The sequence below is a fragment of the Eriocheir sinensis genome, chromosome 38 (assembly GCF_024679095.1).
Source record: "Eriocheir sinensis breed Jianghai 21 chromosome 38, ASM2467909v1, whole genome shotgun sequence".
NCBI classification, from domain to species: Eukaryota; Metazoa; Arthropoda; class Malacostraca; order Decapoda; family Varunidae; genus Eriocheir; species Eriocheir sinensis.
Genome location: NC_066546.1, coordinates 13,363,481 through 13,390,301, shown reverse-complemented (window position 1 = coordinate 13,390,301; position 26,821 = coordinate 13,363,481). Strand labels below are relative to the sequence as shown.

The 26,821-nt window shown below is 41.9% G+C and overlaps 1 protein-coding gene and 1 long non-coding RNA gene across 5 annotated transcripts in view; one reads left to right on the top strand and one right to left on the bottom strand.

Annotated features, from left to right (window-relative positions):
* The window catches only part of LOC127008685 (calcium/calmodulin-dependent protein kinase type 1), a 118,538-nt gene extending 95,393 nt beyond the window's left edge, over positions 1-23,145 (top strand). For 2 of the 4 annotated variants that reach the window (XM_050881006.1, XM_050881005.1), the window contains exons 4-10: positions 8,287-8,425; positions 9,539-9,662; positions 10,552-10,692; positions 11,323-11,449; positions 12,614-12,701; positions 17,031-17,205; positions 19,260-19,464. In XM_050881006.1, the coding sequence (XP_050736963.1) occupies positions 8,287-8,425; positions 9,539-9,662; positions 10,552-10,692; positions 11,323-11,449; positions 12,614-12,701; positions 17,031-17,205; positions 19,260-19,324 (859 nt within the window). In that variant the 3' untranslated portion in view covers positions 19,325-19,464. Of the gene's footprint in view, positions 1-8,286; positions 8,426-9,538; positions 9,663-10,551; positions 10,693-11,322; positions 11,450-12,613; positions 12,702-17,030; positions 17,206-19,259 lie in introns of all 4 variants that reach the window. The other 2 variants (XM_050881008.1, XM_050881007.1) reach the window with 1 other exon arrangement.
* Positions 11,384-26,239, bottom strand: LOC127008687 (uncharacterized). Its single transcript, XR_007761252.1, has 3 exons — positions 25,904-26,239; positions 24,953-25,108; positions 11,384-11,514 (listed from the first exon to the last, which is right to left on the bottom strand). It is a non-coding gene; the product is annotated as an uncharacterized LOC127008687 (long non-coding RNA).
* Between the last annotated feature and the right edge of the window lie 582 nt (positions 26,240-26,821).

Sequence of the window (26,821 nt, the reverse complement as noted above, 5' to 3'; positions counted from 1 at the left end):
CACACACACACACACACACACACACACACACACACACACACACACACATTATTATGTATACATTACATCCCCGAGGAGTGGTAGAATTCTGTTTGACATGTTGGCGCCATCAGCTGCCGTTTTATGAATTGAATTGAAATTGGAAGCTAATCGTGTGAGCCTGGGGGGTGGGGGGCGGAGGTCCCGCTGGGGGGAACCCGGTGCACCCCGGGGGCGCGCTGCCCCGCCGCCTGGGGATCACCTGGGTTCCGGGACGTGCATCCCAAAGCTTTGCTGTATGGAGGGTTCCCGCGCCTGAGGGCGTGACGGCGCGTGGGCGGGGAGAAGCGTGGGTGTGCGGGCGGTGTGTGGGCGGGCGGGTCGTCTTTGCTGCCGTAAGACCTCACTTCCTCCTCTCTTGAATCACTTCCTTTTGTGTTTATTTTTTTAAGTGTTTGCTGTCCGTCGCTGTTGTCACCCCACTGCTAGCATTGTAAGGTTACTCCTCCCCTTCATACTTGCCCCGCCCACACCGTCCATCCTCCCCATCGCCCTTCTTTTCACTTCCTCTCTTTAGCCTCAGTATGCCCCCTTCATCTGACTCTGGAGCTCTGTCAGGCCGACCTATGTATATACTCGTAAGTCCCTCCCTCCGGCCCCGGTCGCCCGCTAGCTGCCGCCTCTCCCCGCCCAGATAGTCCCAAGTGGCTGTTAGTAAGTGGTTGAATTACTTCCCTCAGCCGTGCTTCCTAGCGCGTCGCTGCTCGTTCTCCCTCACAGTCTTGTGCTACAGTGGGTTCTGATTATCGTAAGCCTTTGTCTTATCTTAGTCTCTGCTTGCATCAAGGCTCCAGTGTCCCCGCCATCCTCCCTCCACCTGACCCCCTCCTCCCAGCCCTCCCCAGCCCGACTCCAACTGCATGGAACAGTCTTGGCATTGCTTCAACTCGCCCGACACTGGCTGGTTCCCGCACACCGCCTGTCACGTACAGCCCCACAAAACTGTCACACTTTGAATCACTACACGGCGCAGGTTCACTTGAGGCTCCGGCAAGGAATACGTAAGCAGGCGCCGCATATAAAGTCAGACGTTAGCGCGTGTACTTTTTGCATACAAGTTACGTATGAATACTGATTAGGGGGAATCATTGCTCGCTTCCCCCTTGCGTGAGAAAAAGCTTGATGTTGAAAAAGACTTTTCTTTGGCATTATTTAAGATAAAGACGCGCCATTTAGTTGCTCGAAGTGGGAAAGTTTTCTCTGGGTTAAGCTGAACCTGGCCACCACTGAACACATTAATAATAGATGTGGCTCGCATCCCATGTTGACGTGAACAGCGGACTAAAAGAGAAAGTTCAGAGTTCACGCCGAGGCCAGGCGACTGGCGGCTCCGCTCCTACTTATAAATCCTGAACAAATATTTAGCAGAAGCACACACAAACAGTCTCCAGATCGAGGGGGGAGGCTGGAGAGAGAGAGAGAGAGAGAGAGAGAGAGAGAGAGAGAGAGAGAGAGAGAGAGAGAGAGAGAGAGAGAGAGAGAGAGAGAGAGAGCAGGAGGGGGCGAGTGAGTGAGGCGGGAAGCTGTTTACTCTTAAAGGAGACGGCGAGCTCCGTCCTCCGCCGCTGCCGCCCCTCGGGATCAAGACGCTGATAATGATAAGTTACGATGCTTGTTTTCGAGCGGGAACACTTCATTAGGATCGGAACCTGTATACGTGTTCGAAGGGGAATCTGGGAGCGAGAGGGAGGCGAGACTATGCAGTGTAAAGGAGACAGGTGAGAGAAAGTCAACACGTCTGCTTTAAGAACACGCAGGGTGAAATAGAGAGGAAACAATAGGAAGTGGGTAGGTAGAAATTTTCAATGTCTTTTTACTTATTGTGGCAACTCAACATAATCCTTTGTTTACTTTCCTTATTGATCTAAATGAGGTTGATTCGTATTAAACGGCAGGAAATTCACAATTTTATATTTGACTTCATATCTAGTTTGACTTCCGACACTGCAAACACCAGCCCGTAACAGCGAGTTAGTGAAACGCGGCTGGCTGTGTCCGTAGAGTTTGGCGAAAACCGGGTGACAGACGCGGCACCATCCGTCGCGCTCCTGCTCCGCCACCTGAAACTCCCCCTGCGAGACACGGTTGATAGAGTGTCTGTGTGTGTGTGTGGGTGTAGAGTCGCTTTGGAGATAGACTAGTTCAGGTGGTGATACTTGTGTCAGGTTCCTGGTAACCTCTAGAATGGAGGGAGGAATGTATGAAATAGCTTGTTGTATCAGAACTATCTAAATGTAGGGAAACAAAGATGTTCATGTATAGTAGATAAGGCCGATTACTTTTAACTTAGTAAAGAATAAGATGAAAAAAAAAAAAAAAGGAATATAATGACAGTAAATTAAAGAAAAGGAAGTAAAGAGTAGAATGCAAAAAATAAAAAAAGGAATATGATGGCAGTAAATCCAAGAAAGTGAATAAGGGCCATTTGCTCAGTCATGTAGGGAGTTGAATAGGAGATAGCTTAATGGTGGGAGGAACGTTCATTAACAAGAGGAATAAATTGATATACAAGTAATAGTTTTACACACTTTTTTAAGTTTTCATGCAAACCAATGACATTTGAATCAAAATGTTGGATGGAACACCAATTCCTTGAAAAAATTAAAGGAAATTATACATCCAACTCAGCTTATCACAAAAAACAATAAATGACATACATGGCAATATTTCATAATTACTACTACTACTACTACTACTAGCACTACTACTACTACTACCAACACTACTACAGATTTTTTCTTCTTAATATTAGCATCATCATCACCATCATCATCATCATTACCACAAGAGCCAATTGATTGAGGAGTGTTGGACTTTCCCAAACCTTCCCCTTCCTTCTCAACCTGCCATTACCTTCCCAACAACCTACCTTTCCTTTCCTCTCCCTCGTAACACAAGTGGTGAGGGACTACCATACACGGACCGCAGTCAGGTCATGCAGAAACCTCTCTCTTTCTCTCTCTCTCTCTCTCTCTCTCTCACTAGACAATCCTGTATGCCATATACAAGGCAACACACAATCCCTTACTGTCTTTTAAAACCCAAACTTTCCTCACAACTCAAAAACTTTTCCCATTAGCCTCGTAATATAATTGAGATGCTGCATAGCTCTTTGTCTCCCTCTACACTGATAAATGGTCCCCCAGCAACACTTGACGTCCCTTCCAGAGCCAACTACATGTTCTCTGTTTCCTTTTTATTGCTGAAGTTTTCAAATCTGGGACAATGCGATAATCACAGTTACATCACTTATTTTACTACTATTATTATTATTATTATTATTATTATAATAACTACTATTACTAATACTACTAGTGCTACTACTTCTAATGCTACAAACATTACTTCTTTTGACTTGATGGACTTTATTGAGAGATATAAAGATGCGAAGATACAAATCATTGCTTGAAAATAGTTGACATAACAAGTTTCACTCTATTATGCTAAAAACAACACACAAGAATTTCCTCAACAATATATATTCAGCAGTTTCAACACTATTTTGACTGCTACTACATTTGCCACCACTACAAGCTGAACTTTCGTATCTGATGGGACTGTGTTGCTAATCTAAGGGGCTACGTTAATAATTTGGTGTGTGTAGGTCAGTGACTTGGAAGGCTGGGTTACACCTCTTGCTTTCCGTTATTTGGTCAAGCTTTGTTTGTTTACATGGACATGGTGCACTGCAGTGGATGAATTTTTAGGCATAGGGAGGGATTTCCATGGTCAAGGGGGAGTTGAGGCTGTGCCAAGCAAAGGGAACAACAAGATTTCAATGTGTTAGCTAGGAGAGAGCTGAGAAGATTTTAGGGGAGCTGGACTCCACAAGCACCCTTGTTGGCACTCCCACTGAAAGTGGGTAGAGATTAAAATATGATTCACTCACAAGCCTACTTTGTACAGTTGGACATACTGCATTAACAGACTGTGCCCCCCCCACCCCTCCTTCTAGTCCACTAAGGTGATAGTGAACAATACTACTACTACTATTACAACCACTCCTTATACTGCTGCCACTACCCCCCACCCCCACTATCTCCAACAACACTACCACACACCAAAATAGCTCACCTGCGTCTTTCGTAAAGATTCACAATACTGGATTGATTTCCCTGTCACACGGTAATTGGCTCAACATTGTCCTCTGTCAAAGAGAGATTCGAATACAATTTCCTTCTTGTCTCTTATCATCTGGTTTCCTTAATTTTATTTGTAGCTTATACCTTTCTTAAAATATTTATAATCCTTTTCCATACTTTGTCTTTTTGTTTGATACACTTGTATTATTATTATAATTTTTCCTAACTTAAAGAACACACACACACACACACACACATTGCTCCGATAGTTCAGTCAGTTAAAGGGCTGCGCTGCCAGGCTCCGTGACGTAGCAGGCAGAGGTTTGAGCCCCACTCAGGCCGGGTTTTTTCCACTGACTAAGAGCGATTACTATCTCCCCTTGAGCAAGGGGGATGGGGTGTGTGGTGTGTGAGGTCCTGGCAGTACCCATAAATCGACTAATAAGCCTTGCTCTAATCGGGAGGGTACTTGCTGGCGATTGCGAGTCCACTTGTAATGAAGCCGTGGTGAAATACACACACTTCCCTCATGGTGCAATTGAATCTGGCAGGCTGAGGTTCATAGGCCAAAGACTTTCCGTGGATCAGGAGTGATCACCTTGAGCAAGGGGGATGGAGGTGCGTGGTGTGTGAGGTCCCACCTGTGTCCATAGATCAGCTAATGAGCTCCAGGCTCATTTAGGGAAAGCAAAGGCTGGGGATCGTGAGTCCAGCACATGATCAGACCATGGTGAATGACACCACTCCCATGGGGCGGTGGACTAAGGCTCTGCTTTGACAGGCTAATACCTTCCAGGCTGAAGTTCAAGCCCTGGTCAGGACAAAAGATTTTGCTGCTGCTAGAAGCGATTACTGTACCCCCTTGAGCGAGGGGTATGGTGGTGTGTGGTGCGTGAGGCCTCAGCAGTACCCAAAGATTGCTTAAAGGAACTCCAAAGCTCTCACTGGGAGGGTGCTGCCTGGCGATCATGAGTCCAGCACATAATCAGACTTTGGTGAATTACACACACACACAATTATTAACAGGAGGGTCAGTGCATTTGAAGCTGCTCATGATATTATTATTGTCATTGCTAGGTTTTAGGTTTTGTTTGTAGGAAAGAAGAGGAGGATTGAGGATGAGAGAGAGAGAGAGAGAGAGAGAGAGAGAGAGAGAGAGAGAGAGAGAGAGAGAGAGAGAGAGAGAGAGAGAGAGAGAGAGAGAGAGAGAGAGAGAGAGAGAGAGAGAGAGAGAGAGAGAGAGAGAGAGAGAGAGAGAGAGAGAAAAAAATACCTGCTTGATAGGTGTGCATATTTTTAGTAGCAGACACTAAAACCAAAATGCAGGGCTTCTGTGGGTGAGCCGAAGGGAGTGACGGTGCTGCCTCAGGACTGTTGCAGGATAGCGTGGTACACTTGCTCAAGGCTTCAAAGTTCTTTTCTTTTAGCTGACTTGGTTAAAAAAAATTGTGGCATTAACCACTGAGCTTTACTTTATCACCCTTTGGCTTGCTTCTTTGGTTTGCAGGGTTTTATTTTGTGGCAGCGGGCAATTGGAAATTTTTTGAGGAAGCACGTTTATTTTTCTAGATGGGAATAAATTTGGTATGAGGTTAACATTTAATTATCCATAAATACAAGCCACTATCATGATATGATACTATGATTTGCAAGTTTTAACGAGGTAGGCAAAGTACAGGTTGGTAATGACCCGAGTAATTATCTGGAATGAAATTTGGAGACCGTGCTTGACCTTTTACTCCATATCACACAGCTATCTCTCTCTCTCTTTTCCTCATATTCATATTTTCCTAAACTACCACAAAACTATTTCACACAAATAGCAGCTTACATGTGATTTTGTGAATTTTGTGAGTCTTGAAGCATGCAGACATTTGCATGAGTTGAAACTCATGTTTTGCAGGCAGAAATATAATTTATTTTACATTATTAGTACACACATACACACCCACCCACACCCACACACCATTTACACCCTCACATGATAAGATTGCTGGACTCAACCCTTTTATAATAAAATTGTATTGAGAAACCTTATATACAAATAGACTCACATAAAGAATGTAACAAACATTAAGGTACCAGCAGCAACTATTCACCTTCTCTTGAGATACAATATATTTTTCTGGCTCACACTGACCATACTTCATCAGTTTGCTTGCATTCTGTGTTAAATATACATGTAAAAGGCCCCATTATATGAAGAGAACAATCCACAAATGCTAAACCTTTCAATTTTCCGTAACATAATCTTGGTCTGGTGATGTGCTGACCCTAAATGGCATTGCAATAAACCACATTCTACTTCACAAATAAAACACTGTAGTGGATACATAGTCCCCCCTTCTTGTAGTGTTAGACTCTACTAGTGGTGTTGTGAAGAGTTTTGATGTGTAAACTGTCTATCACTCAAACATTCTACTTACTGATATTAGTCTACTACTATAGACTCTCTGTAGACCATTCATTCCATGTAGTGTTTTAGAAGATCTCCCTGCACCTCTGAGTGTTCATCATGTGAGGCTGGAGCAATGTCACCTCAGACTCGCCTCTCTCCCTCCCTCACTCTAAACATTGGTGAAAGCTTGTTTTAATTTTTCCTGAAGTATACTTGATGTGTGAGAACAGTGAGCTGTTTTCCACCATGTTTGCCCTCCTGTGATTCTCTCTAGATCCTCTCTAGAAGCATGCCAAAGTGGTGTATTTCCATTATTACCTGTAAGTGATGGAAGTTTTTGCCCACACATAAGTTAAAGATAAGCACATCAATATTAGTCCCTCTTAGATTTAGGCAGAATAGTTTAGGGTAGGATATGCTGAATGTTGCTGATAAAAGACTCAAGTTTCACAGTACTGGCAACTTTTTTATACATTGTCACTCTGCAGTTTAAGTGACTGTGACAAACTCTTCATACCTTGATTCTGACTTCAGTTAATTCCATCTTTCATACACAGTTGAATATATTTTCTAAAGTGAATATGACCTTTTGACTTTTGCATTTGTTTTTGTTTACCTCTCAAACATTTTGGAGCTTACAATTGTCCGTGCAGCTACACACAGACAGAAGCACGGTGCCACGATATATATTTTCAGTGTTTCTTATTTTTCTTCTATTTTTGTGCCTTGGAATATTCCATTGAAATACAACAAAGCTCAAGCCTCGCTCATATTTTTTTTGTGTTGGGGTCATTAATGTTGATGGGGTCCAGTGCATGGGATGTGAGGTGTGGCAGTCTGGTCATGCAGAGTTTGTGTAGCCAAGGACAGTGTCTGCAGCTGAGGGTTGTCAGGTGGGACAGCTGTGTGTGAGGAGCAGTGAGTCAGTCACTGTGTCTGACTCACCCCACAGAGGCTTGGCATGGGACTCAGGCCTTATATTCTACTTATCCTTACTCATCTCTCAAATTCAATGTTTTGCTGCATTCGATACCAGCACATTTATTATTATTATTATTATTATTATCATTATTATTATTATTCACACCTATTGTCTTTGCACCTGTGACAATTATATCTTCAATCTTCTGCTTGTGTATGTTTTTGCCAATATTTTGAGTGATTTTTGTCTTTTTGTGGTTAAAGCATATTCATATTTATTAGGAAAATTTGTCAGTACAGAGTAGGATAGGTAAAATACTTCAACCTAACACACACACACACACACACACACACACACACACACACACACACACACACACACACACACACACACACACACACTGCTTCAGTAGCTCAGTGGTAGAGCGCTGCACTGCCAGGCTTCATGGTCTGGCAGGCAGAGGTTCGAGCCCTGCTCAGGCAGATTTTTCCACTGACAGAAGAGCGGTTACTGTCCCCCCTTGAGCAAGGGGGATGGGGTGTGTCATGTGTGAAGGTCCCAGCAGTACCCAGAGATTGACTATAAGGAGCTTGCTCAGGTCAGGAGGGTACTTGCTGGTGATTGCAAACCCAGCTCATGATCAGGTTGTGGATGAATTACACACACATGCACTCACATATACACACACAAATGCACTCACACCTCTAATACAACATACCAGAAAGTAAAATTTATATGAAATAGAAATAATATTGATTAGAAGTAGCACCTATATCAAAGCACACACCCACACACCCAGACTCTCACACCCACACGGAAGTACTGCAGCACTGGCCTCTCCTCAGGGTTACTGGAGGAGAACTTTTTGACCGCATCGTGGAGAAGGGCTCCTACACAGAGAAGGATGCAGCCGACCTCATCAGACAGGTCCTGGAGGCTGTGGACTACATGCACGAACAAGGGGTTGTACACAGGGACTTAAAGGTGAGGATAAAACTGCTGAGGTGTTCTGATTGGTTTGGTTAACATGGTTGGCAATAACTGCAGTGATTGCTCTGCATAATAACCAGAACTGTATAAAGTTTGTTTGTGTTAACAACAGATGTGTATTTTAATGAGTAAGTTTTAATAATATACTTTGAGGAGAATGTATTAAGGTGCAGGTGATGTCTTATGGGTTTTATTTTTAGTTACATAAATAATAAATGCATGAGGAGTAGTGGTCTAATATATTGTTTAGGTTCAGTTCAGCAAGCTCATGGGGTCGCTACTTTTTTTCTCCCTATTTTAGTTACCAAAGTGATGTTATGTCACACCATTTCACTTGTGTTGCTGCAGTTTTTGTGCCTTGACCTTCAACCTTAAATTCTTGATAACTAAACTGCACCCTGTGACATATTGCTATCCCAACAGAGTGAAGGTCAGCTTAAAGTAACAAAGTTTATTGTGAAGCAAGGCACTGGATGCTCCACCAGACTGACTGCTACTGACTGCTGCATATTTTCCTTGCTATTGCAGTGTCACTGTCAGACTTGTAGACCAAACCAGTAATAATTATTTGCACATAATTTTATGCAAGTGCTTGTGTGTGTGTGTGTGAAGATTTGTTTATGCGCACAAAACAATGGAACTGATTTCTCCTTGACTAGCGCTCACTGAAAAACATATCATTTGAGAGCTCTAGAGCTAGGAAATTACCAACATAGTGCCAAAGTAATAGTTATTAGAGAAATAATTGGAATAATAAAACAGGCACACTATCTTAAGTGTGCCTGTCAGAAATGGTTGAACAATGTCCAGGATGCAGGGCTCATTGACACTCACATATGCTTGTTGTACTATTGAACTTGTTATAGTGAGAGACTGATATGGTGTGTAGCAGTGGTGAAATAGTATTCCAGTTCTTAAAATGAAGGAATAAATAGCTAAAGTTGTTATCTATCAAGACTCTAATCTCAAGCTCGCATGATCTCCGCCTCTTGTCACAAAGATCTTGTGTATATGTGTGTTATTTTTACTCTGGCTTATAATGCATATTCAAACTTACTAGTTATTACCTTCATCCTGTTGTCACTACTGAGCCTCCTTTCTCCACAGCCCGAGAATCTCCTTTACTTCAGCCAAGATGAGGACAGCAAGATAATGATCAGTGACTTTGGGCTCAGCAAGATGGAAGACTCGGGCATCATGGCGACAGCCTGTGGCACGCCGGGTTATGTGGGTCAGTATGAACTTTATGGTGAATGGGTAGAGGCATGGGATATGTTAAAGCTTCCAAATGCCAATGTAGAAAATATTTTGGTGAATAGATGATAATTTTAATGGGGCAGCCTAATGGTGTGGGTTCAGTTGAGTTTTCTGAGTGGAGAACAGAATAGAAAATATGTAGAATAGAATACATGAAAATTTTAAACAAAGTTATTGAGCGACTTTATGGATGTGAAGTGTAATGACCTTATTTCAACCTGATGAAATGGAAAAGGTTTTGATGAGATATGATACGGAGTTGCCAAATCTCATGCGTACTGCTAATAAATTAGATGGAATGTGAAGTGAAATTCATGCCTTTACTGCCAAATTTAAAAACACACGAAATTGTAAAGGAAAGATTTGTAATGTATCTTTCCCACCCCCAGCAATGAAGGGCCTGCTGGTTCTCCCCCACAAAGTCCTTCATGGGCCCTCTGTTATAAAACACTTGAAGTAATTATAATTTTGGTAACCTGTTAGGCAGAGGTTCTTAACCTTTTACCAACATCCGCCCCTTAATAGTTGGTCCTTTTCTGCAGCTGCTAGCTGACTGCCTAGGTTGAGTTTGAATACTGGCCCACGAATTCCTAGCTAGGGGTGCCAACCACTACACTGCAGAGGTGCAACATATATAGGAACATATATTATTCATAAACAGGGGGAAGACTACTTATTTTTGTCTCATTATCCTTTTTTTCCCCTTGCTTCCTATTCTCCTTTCCTCATAACCAGTCTTCCTTCCAGTCTTTCATTAGCTTTCATCCTTAGCCATATCATTCTTCCATCTTTTATTTACATAGCAACAGTGTGTCAGAGCTAGCCACTGGTCAGCAATTTACTCAGCACTGTCTCCCTCACAGCCCCAGAGGTGTTGGCACAGAAGCCCTACGGGAAGGCCGTGGATGTATGGAGTATAGGAGTCATCGCCTACATCCTCCTCTGTGGTTACCCGCCTTTCTACGATGAAAATGATGCCAACCTTTTTGCACAGATTCTCAAAGGTGTGACATCAAATTATTTTACTACAGTGCTATTGCTGTTGTTTGTAGGGGATGTTTGTGACAGAGATAAAACAAGAGCATGTAGATTCTTATTTAAAAGTTTGTTATATAAATTGTATTGTAAGCAGTTAATAATTAAACACAATGCAGACTCAGCAGTAATGGTGCTTAGTGTTTGTATTGGTCAGACTTTGCAAATGACAACCATTATTGATGTTAATTTCCTAGACATGTAGGATTAACCTGGTAGTGGCGGGGATAATGTTTCTTAATGGTCCCTCTAAGTGAGAAAAATGTGAAAAAATCATCACTCACACAAACCATTTCATAATACATATCGAAGCATTTGTGATCAGTTTATGTATCATCTATTTTGGGGGGTTTAAATCGTGGCACAAATTTGGCCTGTCGCTGCTACCGGGTTAAGAATATGTACTTCTGTGTCCCAGTGTTTGATAAAAGGTGACCAAGAGGTGTCACTGCTGCCTCATAGAAGGTTAAGGTTATACAAAACTACCAATACTTTTTTTTCAGACACTTCCCTAAATGGTCACAGTGGCTTTGTTGACCCCTTTTCCCTTCCTCTGCAGGGACTAACTCTGATTTTATGCTTCTTGTTTCTACCTACAGGTGAATTTGAGTTTGACTCGCCTTACTGGGATGAAATCAGCGACTCTGCAAAAGATTTCATCCGGCAGTTGATGTGTGTTGATGTGGAGAGGAGGTACACCTGCAAGCAGTCCCTCAGCCACCCCTGGTGAGTCCTGCGCCGCCACCCACCAAGGAGTGGAAACGGTCAAGCAGCAGCAGGAGGATCTTAACCTGCATGGGCAAACAAATCTCAGCTTGTAGTTAAATTACCTATCATGTATATTTATGTAAAGCTTGACCCAGCCCTTACTTTTGGCCCTAAAACTCAGTCTGTAATTATGGCAAGTAAAAGAAAACCCTAGTTTCAAAGGGTAGCATAACTTCTAGATACTAGATACAGCTGCAAGCCTGCTGATGTGATACTAAGTTACAGCTGAAGGTGGAGAAGCGAGTAGGAAGCACTGCAGGGTTTGGATGGTTTAGACCTTTATGAAATCCAGGCCTTGGAAGTATACACCATGTAGCTTATGCTGATTTACTTAGAGATTTTATAATTGACATCCAGCATCTTAGATTTACAAAAAGTAAATTTTGTAATTAATTTTTTGCCTTTAGTAGCTGTGAAGTAATCAAAGACTGGTCAGAATGTAGTAATAATAATATGGCACACTGAACAAAGCTGCAAAACATGCAACTCAAGGTTGTGATGCTGAGCTGACACTATCAAAGTATGTATTGGCATGAATGAACAAGAACAGGTGGAGCACTGTATGATTTTCTGCCACTGATGTATGTTTTATCAATTTGGGTGCCTGGCATACCATATTAAAGTACAGTCATACCTTGATTTATGAGCTTAATTCGTTCTGGAATTTTTTCGCAATCCAAAAAACTTGTAAATCAAAACGAACGCACACTGTGGTGCTGTAAACACAGAAATCGCACACTAGAGCACAAACAGAAGCAGACACGAGTGCGTGGGTGCTACCTCTGTGAGTGTACAATGCAGACTGAGACCCCATTCCCATTGTCTTCCACTCTGAGCGCTCTCGTCTTGCGGCAAACAAAGGGAACCCTCGCTCACGTCTTTGACTTGTACAAACAGGATGCTTGTACACCAAGTCACCTCTCATAAACCAAGGCATTTTTATTTTTTATTTATTTATTTATTTATTTATTTATTTATTTTTGCTCGAAAATTAAAGTACTCGTGAAGTAAGGCACTCGTAAGCCGAGGTATTACTGTACACTCTACACCCAGAAGCATGTTTTATAGAGTCAGTAAATGTAGCCTCAGCTCAGTACCTAAGCCTGTGTTCCCCCGCTGCAGGATCTCGGGTAACGCTGCCAGTGACAGGAACATCCACAGCTCCGTCTCCGAGCAGCTGAAGAAGAACTTTGCTAAGAGCCGATGGAGGGTAAATATGACACCAGTGCATGCTTTCTTGGTCTTCTCTTTTGAAAAAGTTTATTTACATTTCACATATTTTAATTGGATCTCTCAAGGAACTGTACATAGATCCTATTTTTCAGCCATCACCATCCTGTTGTCTTTTTCCCTCTTCTCTCTCTTGCTCTCTGCATAGCCGGGCCTGTCAGCCGCTGAGGAGCTAAGGCATGGTGCTGCTCCCTCGCCACACCTCTTACTCCTCTAGGAAACAGCAATCTTTGCTAGCATATAAAAAAAGAGGGACGAAATTGCTTCTTAAGTGCATATTGGTGCCTCCTTGTACAATACTTGCATTGTGTACATCATGTAGCTTCAGTTCTCAATTGTGTTTTCTTTTTGCTTTATTTTAGGGGGTTATCATTACTGTTGTTCTGAGGTGGACTTGACAGGCCTTTCCCTCTGCATACAGTATATATATATTTACGTATATATATAAATATATAAATATTTTGTATTAATTCACACCAGTCTTCTTACCTTTTTGGTGTTGATCCATTACATTCTTTCTAAATAAAGTTTGAGGCTGGAGGTCAGTAGGCTGCCTGCAAGGTAATGTTGGAACTTGACCAGGAATTGAGTTCCTCTCGATAAGATCTTCTAAGAGGTTTAGGAGGCATGGGAGGTCATTGCCCAATCCTTATAGCATTTAATTCAATAACAACATAAATCACAGCCCCTAATCATCATAATCTATGTTTGCAATAGAAATGAAGTTGAATTGGCAACATTAGTACCTGTTTTTACTAGCTCTTCAGCTCCTTAGAGTGACATGAACATATACTTTTAAATTTGGCACTATATAAGTTTATGCATGGGCTTTTTTCTATATTTTCTCCAGATTTTATTCAACTTTTGCCTGGTGTTTACTTAACTCAGCTTTGGTGAGACAACTTTTCCTAATTTTCTCTTTTCATAAATATATGACAAAGGTGAGGCTATTCGCTGAGCAATGCTTGGTTAATTAGGTTGATGCCGTGGAGTTATTTTTAAGCAGTTCGGCAGATAAGTCAGTTATGTACAAGTTACTTACCAAGCAAAGCGGCTAAAACGGTCAAATATAATAGCCTGTGCCGCTTAATTACTGAAGGATATTCATAAACTAACATAATCCCACCTAAACCTTACGAATGATAACCTGTCGCCATACATTAGTGAAGGCAAGACCAGGAACAAGATCGTGCGCCACCCGCTCAATAGCCACCCCGATACAGCGAAGGCATCGGAGAAGCCTTGCCTATGGGCTTCCATCCAATACCCCAACTCAGGACTAATGTACCTCCCCAGGAAGACACTGCCTTTGACCTTTGTGACCCCCCAGTTTGGTATAGAAGGATGCTAGGGAGTTGGTTGTGCTGGATACACTAAAAGTTCATCAAAATAACTGGTAAAAATGGACAAATCTTCTTACACCCTTTTTGTCACAAGGCTGCATCAAGTCCTTTGTGAGTTGCAGGACAATGCAGAGTCAGGATCCTTGTAATTAGTCATCCTCCCTGTCCTACATATTCAGGAAAGGGAAAGTATTTAGATGGAGAACAGATTATGTATATTTTTAAAGGATCTCATCTCCAAAAACCTTTTCTATAAGAACTAATATACTAGCTGGGGTTGGGGAAGAGCAGGGTTGCACTCAATGCATATGGTTGGGGGTATATAAATTTTAAACAATAAATGACTGAATTGTGAAAAAAAAGATAGAGATGAGAACTGAGAGGACTAATTGGGCACAGCCATGACGGATGAGCCAGAAGTTGGGGAATAGACATCATTCAACTATTTTTGCCAAAAACACTTCAAAATGGTAAAATTGCCTGTTTTAACTCTACTCTTCCTGTTAGAAACGGGCTCATCTGCTGATGGTTATATTTATTATTATTGATGTAAAAATGACCACCCCGTCAGCCACCACTTGGGCGGTTTAAGCACCCTTCTCTTTCTCGTAAAGAGAGGACAAGAGTAATAAAAGGATCTACAGCAGTGATGGCAGGAAAGACAGAAATTACAAAAGATGTCACAGAATTAGGTAAATTATTCAAGATTACTCTATCAGTGAACATGTAAGGAAATAGTGGACCACATGATAATATACACTTGTAAAGCAAAACAAGTCAATATTAGAAGAATGTATAAGCCAGAGTTAGTTCCATTATTTGTTGAAACTCCTTTTTCAACAGGATGTCTTTTCTTATAGACATTGGGGGCTTCGTGGTGCAGTGGTTAGCACACTCGGCTCACAACCGAGAGAGCCCGGGTTCGATTCCCGGGCAGAGTGGAAAAATTTGGGTGGCTTTTCCGATACCCTACGCCCCTGTCCACCCAGCAGTGAATGGGTACCAAGTATTAATCGGGGGTTGTGTCCCATCTCCTGGGATCTGTTCCCTTCTTCTATAATTCTTTCCCCTTCTGTGTCTCTCCGGCATATGACCACAGATGTTGCGCCGACTAAACCAAACTTTCCAACTTTCTTATGGACACTGTCTGTGTTCTCATTTAGACCCCAAGCTTCCATAACATGAGGATATGATTACGAGGACAGACTTTTCAAGCTGTATTTAAAGTTTTCAAGTTATGATAAAGAAGATAATTATAGTAAAATCTGAGTGCCATCATTCAGTACTTTGGCTCTGCAGTATTTATTATATGGATTACAAAACACAAAGCAACATTTATGAAGCTACAATACCGAAAGACTGAAAGAAAAAGAAGCCGGACAACTGTGAAGATCTTAACGAGGCAGGTTTCAGCATTTCCTCTGTCAAGCAGTGTACATGACATTTTTAAGAGTTCTGCTCCTCAGACTTGTGCCAGTAGAGATAGTTGTTTCATCTTCAGAGATGCCGTGAATCAATAATTTCTTACTTGCTGAGGCTGAGTGTTGAAAGATTAGTGAGTTTTGTTCTTCGGTGTTTAATGTGGTGATGTGCAGGACAGTCACTGAGTTTAGAATCACTTCACAGGCCTTGGAAGGGATCACTGAACACTCTAAGGCTGGGGTGGTCACAGACTTGCACCTGTGTTCATTCTTGCTTATTTTAATTGTGATGGATCATGTAAATACTTCATGTACTGCTGTCATTATTGCTGACCTTATTGCATCTGCTTTGATTCATCATCTGCTTGTGTTACAAGGGCAAGAGATGACCATGAATTTGAGGAGTTATGATAACAGTGGTGTGATTACAGCAGCTGTGGAAGTTACATTGTCACACACATTCAAAGTCAACGATCGCCCATGAATGCAGGTGTCATTCTTTCCTTGCCTGAAAGTCATTCTGGAAGGTGTCAGAGCAAAAGTTAAGGTTGTCCTGGCTGCTCCTAGTTTGACTATAAAGCTTGACTACAAAGCTTGGGCTGTCCTACACTGTCACTGTCATCATCCTAACAGTATGTACTTTCTCCTACTTTGAATGGTGAGGCATGCACAGTACTGTCTCCTGTGGGAGGAATGAGAGGAAACAATTTCCCCTTCCCAGTTTACTAGTTTTATATTGCAGGATTCTTTTGTCTTTTAAAGCTACATGAGGCTGGTGGGGTTGTCCAAATCCTAAAGTTTATTGGCCAGAAGTCTTACATATATTAAAAGGTGAAGAAATTCAATGGTTGCTCCAGAAGCACTTTTACTCTACTATCACAGGATGATTTCTGATGGGTCTTATAGAAATAACTTGTTTGAGCCCAAAGTCTCAGGTGTGTACTCATTACAGGGGGCAAAGATATGTTGCGAGAAATATATGTGCCCAGTGTGAGGGAAAATGTATTAATGAAACTTATCTGAGTCAAGGTGTATGAAAGCTCCACAGATTATTTATATGCAAGTCAGTGGTTTCAGCAGCAGGTGATAATCATGTTGGAATTCAACAGAACATTAAACCTACTGATGAAAAAGTTTACTCTTAAGATTTACAGTGATTTAGGGTCCAGAAACTTAGGATGCCCTAAGATGCTGTAGCTGTAACTGGGAAAGTCCTTTGACACACACACACACATGAGCCTAGTACGGCTTGTTTCCTGTATTTCACAACTAGTTAAATACACACACACACACGCACACACACACACACACACACACACACACACACACACACACACGCACACACACACACACGCACACACACACACACGCACACACACACACACACACACACACACACACAGGGGCATCAGGGGACACAGGAGGGAGCACCACAGGGGATGGGGTTCCCAAGACCCCTAGTAAAGCTCTTTAAGGCTGAAGAAGGTGCAGAAAGTGGCACCGTGAGGAGTAGACTATGACAGGGCTGTACCTTGTCTCTTGCAGCAACTAATGCATGCAATCGTGATGGTTCACAAGATGCAACGACTGGCCCTCTCCTCCACGAGCATGGAGGTGGACACTCCCCCGGCTTGTCCTCCCATTACGGAGGAGGCAGAGGCTCAGGAGCATGAGGAGGAGAAGGAGGAGAAGGAGAAGGAAAAGGCTGTGGTGCACTCAGGTCAGGCCACCACCACCCACCAGTCGCCACCCTCGCCATGGCCCACCCTCCACCACTGCCCTCAGTAGCATCATCTTGGATGCGCTGCTGCAGAAACAACATAAATGATCGCTAATTGTTTCTCCTTCAGTGTTGCAAAGTGCTTTTCCGCATTTGATGCCTATTAAGTTTTAGAGCGGAGGCCAGCTGTACAGCACTGCACTATTTACCTTTAAATCCGTAAACTCCATAAACTGTAAACAAAGCTGCTGCATGAACACTACAAGCACAGCAACCAAGTGGCTTCCTCCCCTGCTCCTTGCTGGTAATCCCTGCAGCAGAAGCAGCAGCACAGCAGCAGCAACATCAGAAGGCCAACATTACTGATTTCAGTGTAATGTTGTCTGTTGTCCTTTAGTACACAAGGTCCTGAAGTTTCCATAATATGAGGCCTGTGGAAACTTTATTGTCATACTTCCCCAAGTCTCCCCTCAAGATCCCCTTCTCTTCAAGTGTTTACATTCGGTGCGGCCATATCTGGGGTGTGGGTGGGAGGCGGTGCCGTGGGATGGCGGGTGCGGTGGCCGGGGCTCTGTGTTAGACTAGGTTGTTGTGCGCTATACAGTCGGCAGCATCTTGGAGGGAGAGCCAGCTGGGGCTTCTCTGGCTTTACACCAACAATGGTTTGTTGAAGAGCATGTGTCTGTAGCACTGCAGTGCCTGCTAGTCTTTTGATGTGCAACTTGCAATTAGATATTTAGAATCTATCCATTTACTGATAGAGTAAGAACAAAATAGTTGTAGAAATACACTTGGTGTGGACCAGCTACACAGTTTTGTTTTTCTGGCACTCACACCAAGATGGTGTACAAGTTTATAATCCATAGAGGACAGAAAATAGATTCTAAGTACTCTAGCTTCGCAGTATACTGTGTGAACCACCCTCCTGTACTGACTTAGGGAGGAAACATAGTGGATGTGAGTAGATTTGCAACCTGATGTTCTCTACTTCCCCCTGAACTCTTCAGAATGGCCTCAAGTAGAATGTTATCCCTAGATGTTCAATTGCCTCCTCTGAAGGAGGCAACCCTACAGATTTCATTGATAACAATGTGAGCAGCATTGCACCCAAGGAGTTTACTACTGTTGAGTTGTTATCAGTTGCTTAAAAATAGTAGCAGTATGCTAAATGCCACTATAGTCTGGAACACACCTTTGGTGCAGTGAGTCTCCTGTTAAGATTCTTACTCAGGATTAAAGTTGACCTTTTAAACCCACAGACACATTACAACACAGTTATAAGGTGTATAATGTATATCATTCTCAAGAGAAAGTGACATATGCAGTTATTTTAATAATAATCTTCATATACCAAGTGAATATACCATATTGGCATAACCAGAAATGCTGTCCATCACCAGTAGACTCACAGTAGTGAAGAAGAGTACTCTTCTTTTCACACACCTTTGGTAATTTGACTTCAAGATAACATAGCATACCCTAGACTCCATAGGTCTTGTGATAACAGCAACATGGACTAGTGTGTGCTCACCAGGAGCCTAGTGATAGTGTAGCATCATCACAGAGTATATATGTAGTTGTGAGCGTCTGAGGCAACACTGCTGACACACAGACTGTGCAACACTGAATGTGGTGTCTGTGTGCTAAAGAAGTGGCTTGCAGTTATCAATATATATATATATATATATATATATATATATATATATATATATATATATATATATATATATATATATATATATATATATATATATATATATATATATATATGAAGGACATTCCTATAAATTCAAAGTATTACCATTTTGGGATTTTGATAGTGCTATACATGTTATAAGAAAATTTACTTTCCTGAACTAAAATATTGATGTTTCTTTTTTTCTAACTGATCACTTGAGAAATAATTTTTATGATGTAATAATTACTTAAAAAAAAAGTTGCTTCAAGTATTCAATATTAACAAGGCTTTCAAGCACTGGCCCCTAACTCTAATTTTAAGCCCTAGGTGTGTTACCCTCAGCTGCATCACACACTCAAAACTCCTTCCCTTGCAGCAAGCCTACAACGCAACAGCCGTGATCCGCCAAATGAGGCTAATGGCACTGAGCACACAGCGTGAAAAGAAGGACCCCAGTGACACCAACGCCAACAACACCACCTCCACCACTACCACCGCCTCCTCCTCCACCACCACATCCACCACCACCTCCTCCTCCTCCACCAACACTACCAAAACCACTACCACCACTCTGAGAGAAAATGCCCACTAGTTTTCCTCACAGCTTGCTGCTGCTGCTGCATCTTGTTTATTTTTTTCTTCATCAACATTGTGATGTCATCAGGTTCCCTTCAGTGGTTGTTTGCATTTTCAACAGGACAGACGTGTGCGGTGGCAGCCCATGGGATTGGCTGTCCAGTCCTCGAGGGCCAGACCCAATGGTCATGAGGAATTTATTTGGTTGTGTAAGTTGAGTGCCAAGTCCTTGAGTTAATTAATGGCTGTTTGTCCTCTGACAATGTTCACACAATGCTGAATGGCACACAGAATGCCGGTTTATTTTGTGGTTCTCCATGTCCTCACCCAGGCAATGACTGGCTCAACCTGAGCCTCTTGTGGGCTCCTCAACTTCACTTTACTTGTGATTGATTCTAAAAGCTGATAGTTATTTTTGTATAATATTTACAAATATTTTTCACTTTGCAGTTGGTAGTCTCCCAGTTTATAAAGCAACCATTTCCATGAGGTTTAGGGATAAAAATGTTCTTCATAGAAACACTAAAATTTTGTATCATGCACAGCGTCATGCCTCCAGTCACCCTCGGCGTGACCCACTGCCGGAGGACAGTTTGAAGTGCTGCAGATGTTAACTCAAATAAGTTAGCTCCAGAAAGCACTCATGACTGCAGCACTTACTCACTCCCTCATCCTTAGCAGTGAAATAGACCTGTAGCTGTTGGTTGATGCACTACATAGCTCAGTCCAGTGTTCAGCTTGTTATCCTTATCCTCTGCCAGTTTGTGAGGCAAAGGTGGAAGCTTCTTGTATGCATTCACAGTTCATTTGATGGACTTGAAGGCTGACTTAGTGACGCATTAATATCTCCTTGTTTGGAGGTTTTGTATATGCTGGGACAGGGAATAAGTATCCTGTTGTTATTTTAGCTTAGCCAATGATTTTTCCTTCATACACAGTGTTTGAAGTTTATGGTGTTGGAAAATCACTTCTGTCCAACTAAGGACCTGTTGTCTTTCATGCCACACATGATATTTTGACATGTAAAGAAGAATGGGAACTGTATGAACTATTAGACAGTATACATATACATATATAAATATAAATATATATATTTAGCATAAATATTTATTCCTGTGGGCACTGAAGCTCTCTGTTAATCAAATTTTGTACTTGTGCAATTGCCTCTTAACACGAGACACAAACAGGAAGGAACTGCTAGACAGGGCTCGTGTGGCACACTGGGCGATGTGTGATTTTGATCTACGCAAAGTTTGTAAATTTCTAAGTGCAATTTTTGAGCAGTAATGGTGATTCTTCATTTATTTTGTTCATTATTTTCCATTACAGAAGTTATATTCTTGGTGTTCTGTAGTAAGTCCTCCTTGGTCTTGAGAATTTGCTGAAGGCTAGCAAAATAACAGCTTTAGGCTGAGTGTTGGGATGAAGTCTGGTCGTGTAGTGTGAGGGAAGTTTTTTCCAGCCTGCCAGCAAGGAGTCAAGCACCATGGTCAACAGTCATGCACACTTAAGTAGCACAAAGTTCTATTGAGCTGTCAAGGCTCAAGTCAGTTCTTCCCTGCCAGTCTGTGGTTGGAAGTTATTTCAATTTGAAAATAAAATGGTTTCTTTTTTGTGGACAACCATTTTAAATAAATCTTTGTAACTGTACATATTTTCATAGTTATGGAATTCAATCTTTTCAGTGTGTGAAAAATAAAGGTTAATTGTAACATTTTCCTGACTTGAGCTTTTCGTAAACACTTGAATGTAGTCACCACCAAATGAATGTGTACTCCTATTTTTCAAATTTTATCCATATTAGCAATCTTTATAGATGGTAGTCAAGGCAAATTAGTAGTGTGTAGGATTTTTCAAATATTGCATCAGTAGATAGTATGCAAACCTTTCAATGACTTCATATAATCTCAATGCATGATGCCATTGGAAAAGAAAATGTTGTTGGTGGCATTATTGTAAGAGCCTAGCCCACCACAAGGTGTTAGAGGCTTGGCATAACTTGAGGTTTCTAGCAAATTGTGGTGGTGCCTCCCAAGGCCAGCACGAGTAGGGCTTGTCAGGACTCCCCCGCAGCGACAGGGAGCGAGGTGCCACATGGCCTAATGATATCCTTCCATTAATGCACATAATATGCCTGTACTCTCCTGCACCTCATGGTTGTGTGTGTGTGTGTGTGTGTTTGTGTGTGTGTGTGTGTTTTATTTTTATTTTCCTTTTTTTGTGCGTTTGCAGGTATAAGTATGTGAAAGTGTGTGCACGTATTTGCTTGTGCTGGTGATTGTTGCTTGTTTGCCTTGGGTTTGAAATTGAAGGTACAGTGGCTGCATGAATATGGCCCAAACTATTAAATCTTTACCAATGGAAGTGACCTGCAGGACTGCCCTGTGTTCGGAGGCATTTTCAATTAATTGGATAATTGAGGTTTAATGTCAAGTGAAAAATTGTCACCAATGCATAAAGTTGATGTGGATAAGGGATAAGTATTAAATATTTTCTGTCCATTGCCTGGCATGTACTTTAATGATTTTATTGGGTATATAGAATGGTAAACTGAAACACTTATGATAACTAGCTCTATGATATTTAGTCCGGTCAGACAAATTTTCCTCAGAAGGATTTTTGCCTCAGACAGTAAAACATGGCATTGACAGGTTCCCAGTAGGGTGACCTTGAGACTCCCCAGATGATCAGTGTGCCCCTAGTGGAGAGTTTTTCCAACACACCAGTGACTCATAACCAGAGTATTTGTACAGTTATGCACCACATAGTGTGTAAGATTCCTGCCCATCCAAAGTTTACAAAATTTGCTTGTAGCTCTAGTTCTTTCTGCCTTCTTGAATGCCTGGCTCTGTCCTCTTGTGACTGAGTTATACAGAATCCAACACCTTCACTTTAGGTATGCATAAATGCCTTAATTCAGAGTCTGTGCTGTTGGTAACTCTGTGGAGGCTGCTTGCTACCCATCTCTGCTGACAGACAGCAGAGGCAACCTACAAAACATCCCACTTCCCTGTGTTGGGGAAGTGGGTGCATGAATAACAGGTCACCAGTTTTACTGTTATGTCGCATATGCAACATAGAATTTTCGCAGCAAGTACATCCTGACTCGTGAAAAATTCATCACCACTCAACTGCTGGGGGAAAAAAAAAAAAAAAAAATCTTTTGAACTAAGAGCCAAGCTAACTTCCTAATCTTCATTTTTCTTCCTCTCTCAAACTTTGCAGTTCCCACTCTGTACTTGAAGTGAGAAGCAACTTGATTAAGTCTAATTTTGTTATTCATTGAAACTGTCCCACCACTTTCATGTGAATTGATTTGGTAGTATGTGTTTAATTTTCAGAAATCCATATAGGGAGTCTAGTACTACTTTACCAATCATTTGAGTCTGGAACCATGGGGTATGAATTTTCTAGATTGTAAAGGGTATATGTATAATAATATTACTACATAATTATATTGTTTTAGAATAGTTGGAATTGTTAAATCCTAAAGGAAGGTTTTGAAACGTCAAGTACTTTTTTTCATTGGATATTTTTTTTTATAAGTGAGGGTTCCCAGTGGTGCCCTGGTTAGTGTGGCACCACTCCCATCCAGCACACACACTCGCTCTTCTCGTCTCTACCCATGTTTTACAAGCTTCTACAAATTTGACTGTTTCATTATAAAACAATAAAATGGGATTTACCACAGTGTTTGAATTAAGACTGAATTAGTTAACAGATATGGTAGAATTTGGCGATGAAAAAAGAAAAGCAAATGGAATTGAACATAGGTGAAACAAAAGTCTAGAAGCCTGATAGGGACAGCAAAAAGAGGGTAAATGGTGATTTTGGTAGAAACTAACTAGGTATGTACTAACCAAATAAAAATACACACACACACAAAAAAAAAAGTGTAATGGAAGGTAAGTAAAGTTTAAACCCGGTAGTAGCGATGGGCCAAATTTGTGGCTTTACTGCATACCAGAGACGGGCCAAATTTTTGGCTTGTCATGAACCCCCCAATATAGAGGATGCATAAACTGATCACAAATGCATTGATATATACCTATTATATAATGATTTGCGTGAGTGATGATTTTTTCTCATTAATTCGCTTAGAGGGGCTTATAAGAAACAGGATCCCTGCAGCTACCGGGTTAAACAAGTTGAAGAGATAGGTATTGGAAAGGCAAAAGGGAGTTGCAGTAAACTTTTGAAACGAGGCTCAGCAATATTGGAGGGGTAGAGGTGGTGATTGGGGCAGCTGTTGACTGAAGTGACAGGAGAGGGAGGGGAATAGAAGGTGGATTCCTCATGTGGGCTGGTTGATTATCAGTGCTATAATGAGAAGCAGCAAAGAGGACAAAAGCAAGGTGAGAGTGGGCATGACCCCTTGTGTAGATGGTAAACAGAAGATACATGCTGATATGTAGAGGGGTAGAAGTGGAGTGGATGTTCATGCTATGCCCACTTGCTTGGGAAGAAGGGGAAAAATGGGTAAGTATTAAAGATAGTACAGATATTGAAAAAGTTTTTGGAACATTTAAAGAAGTAATGTTAACTACATACAACAAAAAAAGTGGTATGAATGAAAGTGGTGAGGGATGGAAAAAGAAAAGGAAATTCATGGTGGACAGAAGAGATAAGGAGGATAGTAAAAGAGAAAAGGGAACTTTTTAAGAAAACTCAAGAAAGAAATGTGGCTGAGCAAGTAAAAAGGGAAAGGAAAAAGAAATAGAATGCAAAATGAAATTAAAACAATCAATAAAAGAAAGTAAGAAGAGTTGATGAAGACTTTGGAAAAAAGACTAATAAGTGACTAGCTCTTGATCTTCTTTGTCGTTATCTTATCCAGGCATCTTCCTTTTCTCCAATTTTGTTTAGGACTCTCCCTGTCATCCATTTAGGTTTGGGTTTTGTTCCAGGAGGGGAGGTACTCTGCAGCGGTACACAGCTTTCTATTATGGTGTTATAGTAATGTAGAAAGATTTGCCATTTGCCTTCAACATCTTTCTCCTTAAACTCCTCTTCCCAGTTGACATCACTAAACATTCTACTTGCTTCTGCATAGTCACCCTTATGGTAACATCTCTTGCGAATCTGTTGGGGCTCCGAAGGCAAACCTTCCACCATGTGATTCAAGTGTGTGAAGGTGTGGTGCCCTGGCCTGACCCGCCTGATGGGAGGGCCTTCCGTGACTCACTCTTGCAAAGTTGCGATTGGGGTATCTTTTTGATCGACTGGTTAAGGAGGGACTTTCCCGTCTCGCTGGTCGCGGGTTCGATCCCTGACGCCGGTGAAACCCTTTCCTTGTCTGGATTGATTTCTCGTGTGTTTCGTGACATGCAGAGGTCTTGTGGAGAAAGAATTGGGACGTAGTAAATGACGAGTGAGAAAAGTAAAAGAGGAACCCAGACGAGAAACTGTAGGGAGACGGACAGCAGGACAGCTGGGAACAGGACGTGCAAACTGTAGTAACCGAGGAGGCGAAGGGGTTGTAGCGTGACTTACCTTCGCGTGCAGCCTCCTCTCCTCCTTGCTCAATGGCCTGCTGAATGTTGACCTCGCCGCCAAGATGGCCCTCACGCTGCACAACGCCTCACCTCCCGGTGTTGTGCAAATCGCAAAACGCTCCCCCGGTTTGTCTTCAGAGCCCCTTCAGCACCCCTGGGGACCGAGAGTGCCAAGCTGACCACACCTTTTTATAGTAAGCTTTTTTCGTTTTTTTCGTTTTTTTTACGGTATAGGAAATAGTTCAAGGGCAAAAAAAGAAAAAGAAAAAAAAAGGAAATCATGAAAACAAGCCTGATACGTACTCTGCTCTGCTCCTACTGAAGCGTGTGTGTGTGTGTGGGGGGGGGTACTGTAGCTAAGGACTCGTTCACACTACAAGCAGAGCAGAGCAGAGCGGTTAGCAGCAGCATTAATTTTTACATGGTTTTGAATGTAAAGACGCTCAGGTGTTCACACCGCAAGCGGAGCGGCAGGCTCGGGAAATTTGGTCGAATTTTTTGCTGCTCGCAGCTAGCGGTCCTCCACGGCTCCACCCTTCAATCAACATGGCCAAGAAGTTATCTACATAGGTGAATTTTTATTGCTGAAGCCAAAATTACAAAAACTGACCAGATTGTGCATAATTAAGGTACAATTTAATGATATATAACAGCCGTATGTTTAGAAAAGCTATTTTGGTGATATTCTGATCCTATACATAATCATCAGTGACCCACACAGCCGTGGGACTTGGCTTTAACAACGAAATTCCATGTTCCTTTGTAAATCGTTACATTTTCATCATCCTTCCACATAAACTCCGAGGAGTTTATCGGGCTGTTGCCTGCGAATGATTCTTCTGCAGGTCGCCCTGCTCTGCTTATACGTGAACACCTAACCGCGCCGCTCTGCTCTGCTTGTAGTGTGAACGAACCCTAAGGGCCGCTTTCACAGTCGTCTGGTACTCACCCTAACCAAAGGCCCTACCATCCTGGTAGCAGCCGTTACCATCGCCTCGATCCGCTTTCACAGTCGCTGTTTTCGTGGTGCCGGTGACTACCAGTACCAGCGTGGTGACGGTCATGGCAAGACGAAGGCGCGTGGCTCGGCAGTGTTGGCGCGCCGGAGCGGCGGGAAATGTCAACATTACATCAGCTGAGCGGAGGATTGTGAAGGATAAATGTGAAAAATAGAGTATATACAAGGAGTAAACGTGAAGAATAAATATAAAGAATAACGGAGATGTGATGCAAAAATGTGGTGTCTCGCTGTAATACACCGCTCAAATCTGCTGATAGCCTAATATTTCCAAGGGATAGCTAATAGGTGAAAATTTATTTAATAATGGTGACCAGTAATAAAGTTCTATTATTTAACGGATGTCAGCAAGAGAGTCTCCTCACCTGTATATATTCATTACATTTGTTCATTATTCACACTTATTTAGCAGGCTTCACATTTATTCATTACATACCATGGCTGATTTCGTTATATGTATGACCTATGCATATACATACATATGAGGCTATCTAGAATAATACGATCGTATATTCTTATATGCCATCTTGGTCAAACTCTCGAGAGTTTGACCAAGATGGCATAACAAGTGAATAATGGTGCATGACATGTATTAAAGTCCTCCCTTCTCCTTTACTGTGCATTTTGCAACAATAAACATTCAGTCAATCAAACTGAAATTCTCAGCAGGACGTTGACTGTCAGCAGGTGAAGAGAGTTCATGTCATTCAAAGTCTTCTAATTATTTTCTCATATTACCATTGAAGCCATGCAACGTGATGCTGTATAGTGTAATATTTTTTTTACATCCATTTAAAGAAATAATTTAACCACTTGAGGGCAAGAATTTGTACTATTTACTTATTAATG